The sequence below is a fragment of the Gracilinanus agilis genome, chromosome 2, assembly GCF_016433145.1.
Source record: "Gracilinanus agilis isolate LMUSP501 chromosome 2, AgileGrace, whole genome shotgun sequence".
Taxonomy (NCBI): Eukaryota; Metazoa; Chordata; class Mammalia; order Didelphimorphia; family Didelphidae; genus Gracilinanus; species Gracilinanus agilis.
In genome coordinates, this window is record NC_058131.1 from 347,224,801 (window position 1) to 347,233,759 (window position 8,959).

General features: G+C 49.8%; 2 protein-coding genes across 5 annotated transcripts in view; one reads left to right on the forward strand and one right to left on the reverse strand.

Moving 5' to 3' along the window:
- Positions 1-780, forward strand: part of CPNE1 (copine 1) — a 36,418-nt gene extending 35,638 nt beyond the window's left edge. For all 4 annotated transcript variants that reach the window (XM_044664358.1, XM_044664360.1, XM_044664359.1 and 1 more), the window contains 2 exons: positions 29-265; positions 352-780. In XM_044664358.1, the coding sequence (XP_044520293.1) occupies positions 29-265; positions 352-492 (378 nt within the window). In that variant the 3' untranslated portion in view covers positions 493-780. The remainder of the gene's footprint in view (positions 1-28; positions 266-351) is intronic.
- A 2,197-nt stretch (positions 781-2,977) lies between these two features.
- SPAG4 (sperm associated antigen 4) lies at positions 2,978-7,623 on the reverse strand. Its single transcript, XM_044661582.1, has 13 exons — positions 7,505-7,623; positions 7,249-7,340; positions 7,031-7,141; positions 6,818-6,884; positions 6,170-6,231; positions 5,746-5,789; positions 5,583-5,608; positions 5,281-5,389; positions 5,109-5,184; positions 4,834-4,949; positions 3,969-4,136; positions 3,741-3,830; positions 2,978-3,639 (listed from the first exon to the last, which is right to left on the reverse strand). Exons 1-13 carry the CDS (start codon positions 7,621-7,623, stop codon positions 3,457-3,459), a joined length of 1,263 nt encoding a protein of 420 aa, XP_044517517.1. The 3' UTR covers positions 2,978-3,456.
- Positions 7,624-8,959: the final 1,336 nt, after the last annotated feature.

An 8,959-nucleotide genomic window follows, 5' to 3' on the forward strand; every position in this document is an offset into this window, starting at 1 on the left:
ATGACACCTTTGCCTTTGGACACTCCAGCAATACTTTGTGCTGCTCTTGCTGACGGATGGGGCTGTATCAGACGTTGAGGCTACAAAGGAGGCTGTGGTGCGGGCCTCACGCTTGCCTGTGTCCATCATCATCGTGGGTGTTGGGGGTGCTGACTTCACAGCCATGGAGGAGTTGGATGGCGATGGAGGTCCCTTGCGAGCTCGCAATGGAGAGACTGTTGCCCGAGATGTTGTCCAATTCGTGCCTTTCCGCCAGTTTCAGAGTGTGAGCCAAGGGGGTGAAGGGAAGACTGGCATGGGGTTGGGAGAAGAATCAGCTAATCTCTTATTCTGTTTCTCTCACTTCCACAGGCCCCGAAGGAGGCACTGGCCCAAGCAGTCCTTGCTGAGGTGCCCCGGCAGCTCGTGTCTTACTATAAGGCACAGCGTTTGGCTCCTCACAAGCCCCCAGTCCTGCCTGCCAAGGACCCTGCACCAGCCCCCAAGAACTAATCAATTAAACCAATCCCCTTCTTCTGCACACTGTCTCTTTCTATGCCTCGTTTCTCCTCTCAGTGGGAGGAGGAACAGAGCATCATCTGTCCCAGGGCGGACATTTGCACTTGCAACTTTGGGCTCCCTCAAGGGCTCTGTGTATGCCATAGGCCAGGCCAGTCTCAAGCCAACCTGGCCCCAGCACATTTTATATCTTTTTATATTTGTATACATTAGACTATTAATGCTTTCCTCTCTTCATCATGTACACATCCCCTGTGTTCAATAAAGATCAGTCAAGACTGACTCTCTTCTTGTTCTGGTGAAGGGAGGTCTACATCATTCAAGAGCCTTCATTGAATGCTATTTGGGGCCCATTCACTGAGCTGTAAATGGAAAAAACTTAAAATTATGTGCAAAGGGAAAATGGGATGATGAATGACCATTTGCTGGGTATGCTAGTGAATTCTTGTCCAGGTATTATATAGTCCAACTAGATGGCCTCAAGGGCTCTTTGAACCTGGAGATTCAGTGATGTTCCCTAGCCTCATTTAGTCTAGTAGGGGCATAAGACATGGGTACAAATAACACACTTTTTGGTTACTTCTGTAACAATCCTATGAGAGTACATGATCCCATTTTACAGTGGAGAAACATCCCACTAAAGAGAACTTACTTGGCTTGAGATCATAAGCCTAGGGGAATGCAATCTAGTCCTCTTATTCCAGGTCTAGATTTTTTTCTTAGGTTTTGCTGGGGTTCTCAGGCAAGATAATTACAGGAGGCAGAAACAAGATAGTCAGATCTGGGAGAGATTATTTATTGTCATGAGCCCCTGAAAATAATTTCTTCTAATCACTTCACTTTATAGAGAGGCCTCGAGATGGGGTGACTTGCTCTTCCAATTGAACTTTAAGATGTTAAGTCTAAGGAGTGAATTAGTCAGACTTCCAGTCCCAAGAGCACTTGTTATGGGCCCCAAAATATAATGCAACAATACCATCACCACCACCACCCACATCAATACAAATCTAGAAGCATAGATCTGGATGGGTCAGAATTCAAAACCAAATATCATTAATTTTGCTTGAAGCCAAGGTGTTAGACTTTCCTGAATGCTGTGGCAACAATTTATTGGTTTTCCAAAATGGAATTAAAAAATAACCCTTACCTTCTGTCTTGGAACCAGTAACTATGCATTGGTTCCAGAGTAGAAGAGTGGCAAGGGCTAGGTGATTAGCGTTAAGTGACTTGGCTCAGGGTCATACAGGAAGTGTCAGAGGCTACATTTGAACCCAGAACCTCTCATCTCTGGACTTGGCTTTCTATCCAGACATCTAGCTGCTGACCACCCCCCCCCCCTCCATCACCACCCCCACCCCTCACTCCAAGTTGAATTTTACTTCAATCATTTATTGATAAATTTCAGTGCCATGCTTATGGGACATTCTATTAGATTATTAGATAGCCTTAGCTCAGTGAATTGGTGATAGTAAAGGCAAGGGGGGAAGGGGAATTCCTGACTAAGATTCCCCCATAGGCCAAATTGAGTATTTGAAATGAACTAAATACAGTGGAAGAGAGTATGTGATGAGTGCTAGCACAAGTAAGTTCACCAGGCCAATGCCCTAGTAGTAGTTCAGGCTCACAAAAGTAGAAAATGGCTTACCTAGGATTTACACCCTGGTCCTTTGATTTTTAAATCCAATGTTCATTTTTCTGTGCTGCCTCAGCAGGAAGAAGGAAATAGAAAACCCAGCTTTGAATCCATGATTCTTCTCTGAACCTTGCTTGCTTTTCAAACCCTAGGCTATCTCTTTACTGACCCCAAGGCTCTGCCCATTTGTACCCACCGCCATGAGGCATGATTGGCACGTGCCTCTAGCTGCACTCCTTACTAGCTATGGGACCTCTAAAGTCCTTTCCAGTCCCGTATCCTGTGAACTCAGCTATGGAGCAGGTTCTGCAGGAACAGAGACAGGATAGCTCTCTATCCCAATGATACCCATCAGCCTAGTGAGGGCTGTGACATCATCAATAGATAACTTGGGTTTAGTCAACCATTAAGAAACATGACTCTTCTCCCCCACACCCCTCACCCCCACCCCCAGACGTGTATGTAATTTGTGCACGTGTCTGACGAAGTTTTTTTTATAGTCACAGAGTATTATACTTTCTTAGGGCTGAAATCTGTGATGTCCAAATAACTTGCTAGAGGAGGTTCTTTAAAAAAGCAAAAAGAGGGAGGAATGAGCTTTGGGCCAAGGGGGAGATTTTAAAAAAGGTTAGAAGACATTGACTCCATGACACTCCCCATGCTGTTGAGATAGTGGTTAGGGAAGACCACAGAATAGTGGCAAAAAAGAAAAACTCAGTTCATAAAAATGTTTTTTAAAGGGGGGGTGGGGAGAAGTGCAGCTAAGTGGCATAGTGGATCTTGGAGTATGCTGGGCTTGGAGTCAGGAGGACCTGAGTTTAAATTCACCCTCAGTGACTTGCTAGCTGTGTGACTAGGCAAGTAACGATTTTTTTTTGCCTTCAAAAAAAGGGGGGGGAGGGGGCTGGTCCAATCCTATAGTTAGGACAGACAAGAGAAGAGGGCCTAGGAAGACATTTGCTTGTGGTAGATCTGGGAATACAAACAGTTGTGGAATTCGTTCCCTATTTTTTCTGACCTTGTTTAAGATTTTAAGAATTAGTAGCAAAGTCAGGACTGCAACCCTGGTCTGACTTAGTCCATAGCTTTCTTTTTTTTTTTTTTCTTGTGATAAATGGCCAATTCATAGCCTTGGTTTTCTAGAGGGAAAAGAGCTTATTCTAAAGTGAAATCTAGGTGGGCTCTTGTTTGGAGAGTCTTGAGCGTTTGCTAAGGAGAGAATCAGACATTGAGTACTTTATTGATGCCCACAGATCCTTTCCTTTCAGTCTCTGGTTTCTCATGAAGAGATCCCTGAAACTGTTCATATGCAATTAGCAGGAGATTTAATGAAGAGTAGTAGTTTCAGATGCCCCATTTCTTTCTCCCTTAGTCCTGCTATCCTCACCATGCCCATCATGACTCCGAAGCCCGTGAGCCCGAACTCGGTATAAGCAGGTGAAACGTGGGTGTCCCCAGTTGCTCAGTATCTGTATCTTCACCTTTGGAAAGGCGATGGGGGGCTCATTCTAGGGAGAGAGAGACCAGAGCCCCAGGCCCTCCTTATTCTGGACTAAGGGCAGGGAAACAGCCCTAGCCCCCTTCCCAATCTCCAAAGCCCTTTCCTCACCTTCAGATGGAATGTCTGAATCTCTGATTTTTCCACATCAAAGATGAATCTTCCCAAGAAAACTTCAGTCTTGTCATCACCCTGGAGGCCCTGGTGTGGTGGGAATGGAGGAGAGATGCCAAAGGCAGCAGGTGACTTCAGAAAGATATCAGTCTCCCATTCCCATCCTATTCTCCCCCAGCACCTGACAATGGGAGACCCCACAGACCAGTCCTCAACCCTACTCACAAAGACAGCAAAATCTCGGGGGGCACTGCTAGCACCTCCAGAGTGAGCCACGCTTGGTGGGGGGTGCTGCAGGGTGATGTCACTTAGTTGAACTCGGCCAGGTAACCGGATGACCACCTGGCCCTTGGGCCCCTTGAAAGCCCAGCAATTCCCAGGGAAGACATCAGGCTAGAGGAACGGTGACAAATATTACATGGGGTCAGAACATGAACACAGGCTCATAGGATTTAGAACTGGAAGACACCTAGGAGAATATCTGTTTCAATTCTCTCATTTTAAGGATGAGGAAATAGACTCAGAGGCAGTAAGTGACTTACCAAAGGTTATGATGGCTTATAGAACACTTTGAGGTTTGTAAAGCATTAAACAAATCTTATCTGATCCTCACAACCACCCCAGGAGGGAGGTGCTGTTATTATCCCCATTTTACAAATGGAGAAAAGGAGGCAGATAGCCAGTCCTCAGGTGACTTGTCCAGGATCACACAGCTAGAAAATGTCTGAGAAACAAAACCCAGTAATGACAGGCCTGGAATTTGGATGGAGGACCATGACCATTCCTGAATGACCAAGAAGGACCAGAAGAACCTGCCGTATACATCCCCTAAGATGGACCCCCCCCCTTGCCTCATGCACATTGACAAGCACCTTCCCCACTTTTTTCTGGATTTATCTGATTCTAGATTTTCAGTTTACACCCTGCCCCAAACCATCTGAGGGTCAGTCTGAGTTTGAAATAAGGCCAGTGAGCTTGGGGGATACACCACAGCCAGGGGCACCCCCTTTTTGACTGTCTCAGTTCCTCACAGGCCCCTGGCATTGGCCTACCCTACTCTTCTCCACTGGGTTTCAGGTTCCCCTTATACCTCCAGGATGACTGTGGGGGGCTTGGCATAATTCCAGAAGCTGAACCGATTCCAGAAATAAGCTGTGTCCCTGTCCTCGTAGTCATGTGATGTCTTGTCCAGATCGATGGAAGCTCCTACAACAAGCAAAGGGTCTGGGTTCAGACATGGAGCTTGAGGGGATGGGAGTGTCTGTATTTTCATGTATCTCCCTCCCTCTGTCTGGCTCTTTTCTATCTCTCTGGGTGTCTCTATATCTCTCTTTCTCTAGGTAGCTCTGTCTTAGGTAGTCTCACCCACGGAACTCAGCGCATAGTCAGGTTTTTGCACAAAATCTTCATTCAGTCTCTGGAACACAAGCTGGGCCACCCTCTGGGGAGAGATGGGGAGGGAAGGACCAGCTGGGTCTGGCCCCTGGGGTATGGGGGACCAAGGGGTGAGGGATAGCCTTATGAGAACCATACTCACCTCACTGTTGGCCGCTCGAATGCTGGACACATCTGTGTGGAGTTTGTCAAGCTCAGCTTGAAGTTGTTGCAGCTGCAGCCCTTGGGAGTGGACCTTCTCATGGTATTCACTGCCAGGGGGGGGGGGGGGCGGGGGATAGAGAGCAAAGAGCAGGCAGGGAACAGGAAGCAGGAGCATCGGGTGGGAGCAAGGGACAAAGGGCAACCCCCCAGGGATGGATATAAGGACTGGCCCTCAGGGTTCTCCCAGGCCCCACCAGGCTTTTCCTAGGACCCTCAGCCCCTCTAGGCCCCAGCTTTCACCTCAGAGTTAGGAACTCCCTGGTGTCCTAGGGGAAGGGGGAGAACACAGATCTCAGTTCAGCCTTCATCACGCCTCTTCCCCACAACCTCCCTCCCAAACACAAATTGTCCTCCCTAATCCTCCCCATCTCCCACATTCCCACTACCCAGAGAAACCACTTACCTCATCCCAGACAGGGGTAAAATATAGAAATACACCCCAGATCGCTGCAAAGAAAGGATCAGATTTAGGGAAGTAGGGGTCCAGGGCTCAGGGGCTCAGTGACAAAGGGGCCTGAGCATTTGGACGGCTAAGGGATGCTCCAGTGCTCAAAACTAGGACAACTGGACGAGAGGGCTTCAAAGTCTGTAAGGACCTAGGCCGGGAACTCGATTGGGAAGGTTTCCCAGGGAGGCTCCAGGGGCAACCTGGGGAGCAGGGATGGGAGAAGAGGCTGTCTTTATCCCTGAAGCTCTTGGGTCTGCCTCCTTGGGCATTTGTTCCCGGTGGGTTGGGGACTCAGAGTCAGGGTTCCCCACTCCCCCTTGCCCTGAGGGCAGATCTGGATTATTTAGAGGGCTTGCAAGTTTGAGAGCTGTTCCCTCACCAGCCGCGAAGAGACAGAAGAACAGCGAGGCTGTAATCAGGAAGCGGAGAGAACGCACCTCCCTGGCGCAGGGACCAACGGAGAAGGAGTGAACGAAAGAGGGATGAAGGAGGAAAGCCTCTCCTACCTGCCTGGCTCCTCCCCAGCCCGCCTCCTGTTCCCTCCCCTGCCTCAGGCTCCTCTTCCTTCCCCAGCCACCGACTCCTTCCCGAAACACTTCGGCCTCCTCCTTCCTTTTCTCCTTTGACTCCTCCCCCACCTTGGCTAGGACTTCCCCTACCTTCCCCCGGTTCTTCCTTCCCAGATAGTTAGTCCGGCCCTTCCTCCCTTACTCTTCAGGCTCCTCCCCTGATTTCTTCTTCCTACCAGGCCCGGCCCCTCCTCCCTGGTCTGCGCGGGTTCTTTCCCCCTCGGGCTCTTCTTTTCTCCGCCTCCTCCTCCCTTCCTCCTACCCCCGCCCTCAGGTCTACCTCTGGCCCCGCCTTGTCCCCATGGCCCCGCCCCCGCCCACCTCCAGCTCCAGCTCTCCTACCTTCTCGCCTTTTCATCTCCGCCGCCGCCTCCCCCGAGCTCTGCCAGCAAATACCCTTCCCACCACCGCCGTTCCACTAATCCCAACTCCTAGCCTCTCCACGTGGTCCCCCGCACCTGCAGAAGGCTCCCAGAATCTCTCCAAACACGGCGGGAAAAAATCTCAGCGTCTGGAGAATGATGGCTGGGTGTGGAGAGGACATGGTTTGAGGGGTCGGCATCTGACTCGGGCGTCCGGGTTTAAGGAGGTCCGAGGCAGGGTAGAAGTCGACGCGGGGCCAGGGTAAGGGCCAGCCCAGGACTAGGGTGTCGGGTCGGGGACTGGCTTACTCTTTATGGTCCTTGTTTGCTGCTGGACTGGCCGGTTTCCCGAAAGATCTGAGGGTGGCAGGAGGAGGCTGCAGGACTCCACTGCTGCTCCCGCTGCTGCTGCGGTCGCTGCTGCAGGAGGCAGAGCCCGGTCCTGCCCGAGGCCTCCCCATGGGCCCACTCTAGCCAGTTCCCGCCCTCTGCCCCCCTTTCACCCGACTGGAACCCTTTGCCCTCACCCGTGCTCAGCCATAGACTGCTGGCTCCGCCCTGCTGCGGGGCGCACGTATCGGTAGACAGTTTCCAGCCTGCCAATGACCTCCGGCTGCCCCTGCACACGGGATGCTTTCAGAACCCCGGAAGGACCCCTCATCCCTCCCCGTCCCCTGACGGACCCTCGTACCCTCCTTACTTCAGGTCCCCCTCCCTTCTGCCTCTCGGGTCCCCCCTTCTCAGAATCCTCCCCGCGGTCCACTGCAGATGCTCCCTTTTCACCTGCGGGAGCCGCTGTCCCGGGATGTGGCGCTCACAGAGCTATTGCTCCGGTCGCTGTAGAAATCTGGGTTGTGTTTATGCGGCGTGGCAGCCGACCCGGGCCGGGGGCTTCGCCGCATGATGCTAGCCCCAGACCCGTCCTTACACCCTGCCCGGGGCTGGGCCCGGGGACCTCCCGGTCACCCACCCTGAGAAGACCCGGAACAGCCTCCTCCCACTCCTACCCTGATGGCCCACCCGTGAACCTGAGTGTAGAAATCCCCTAGAGATGCCCAAGCCCGGAACCCTTGACCCGATGTCATAGAGGGTAATGTGTAAGGGCAGTCTGCTGGCGTCACAGAACGGGGCGGGCGGTGGGTGGGGACAAGGAGAGGGGGACCCTTCCCTTTTTTGGTGGTGCCTATTTGTTGTAAGGGTGGTGTCCAGGGGACTGAGTCAGCCCAGAATTAAGATATAAGGTTTCCCTTCATCCCAGAGTTAGAACTTGGGTCTCAAGTCTACTACCTTCTCTCTGTTGATTTTATATATCTATCTATAGCTATGTATATCTTTTACTATATATCCTGTATGTAGCTTGTTTGTACATAGTTTTTTGCATGTTGTCCCCCCTAACCCATTAGATTGTGAGCCCCTCCAGGCAGAGACTGTATTTTACTTTTCTGTGTATCCCCAGCCAATATTGGCATTGTAGTTCACAGCACCTGCTTCCAGGGTCCTCACACTCTCAAGAATCTGACAGAATTGGTCCAGGTCACACAGTAAAAGTATGTCCAAGCTTAGATTAGAATCTGGGTGTCCTGATTCCCAGCAAGCAAGTCTGCTCACTTTACCATGTATACTGTAGTGTACATGGAAATAATACTGGGTTTGAAATCAGATTTCACTTCAAATCCTGTACCTGTCACTTACTAGGTAGCACTGGACAAGTCAGCCTCTCTGGGCTTCTATTTCCTGTTGTCTTGGGTTAGAATACACATTAAGATCTTTTCCAGCTCAAAATCTGTCCCTTTAATACAAAAGAATGACTCCTTAATGGTGGAACTTTGAGGCAGCTTTGGGTTATTTCTAATGTGTGTGAATGGATTTTTAATGCCCTTCAGATATGCATACTTAGTCCCATACAGCAAGTCTTGTGAATCCTAATGAACAAGGTCAGCATCATACAGTGGAAAAACTGGATTTTTTTGGATTCATTTTTTAGGAATCTACAACATTCTACTTGTGTAGTATTCTGAGTCTCAGAAGGAATGAATTATTTGACCTCTGATATCTCTTTTTTTAAATTGTATTTAATTGATTAATTAAGAAAATCTAATCTCTCTTCAAATGAAGTCTATGATCCAGTCAAAGTTTAGAGTCTTGGTTTGTCTATAAGTAGACTGCTTTGTTGTTATCTTACATAAATTTTACCAATGATTTTGTATTTCTATTAGGGTTTCCAAATATTGGGGCAGT

Coding starts and splice junctions, on each gene's coding strand:
- SPAG4 (XM_044661582.1), bottom strand. CDS start 7,623: ATGCGGCGAAGCCCCCGGCCCGGGTCGGCTGCCACGCCGCATAAACAC. Junction 5,790..6,169: donor CTTCTGTCTCTTCGCGGCTG/GTGAGGGAACAG, acceptor CTTTCTTTGCAG/CGATCTGGGGTGTATTTCTA. Junction 3,640..3,740: donor TTCAGACATTCCATCTGAAG/GTGAGGAAAGGG, acceptor CTCTCTCCCTAG/AATGAGCCCCCCATCGCCTT.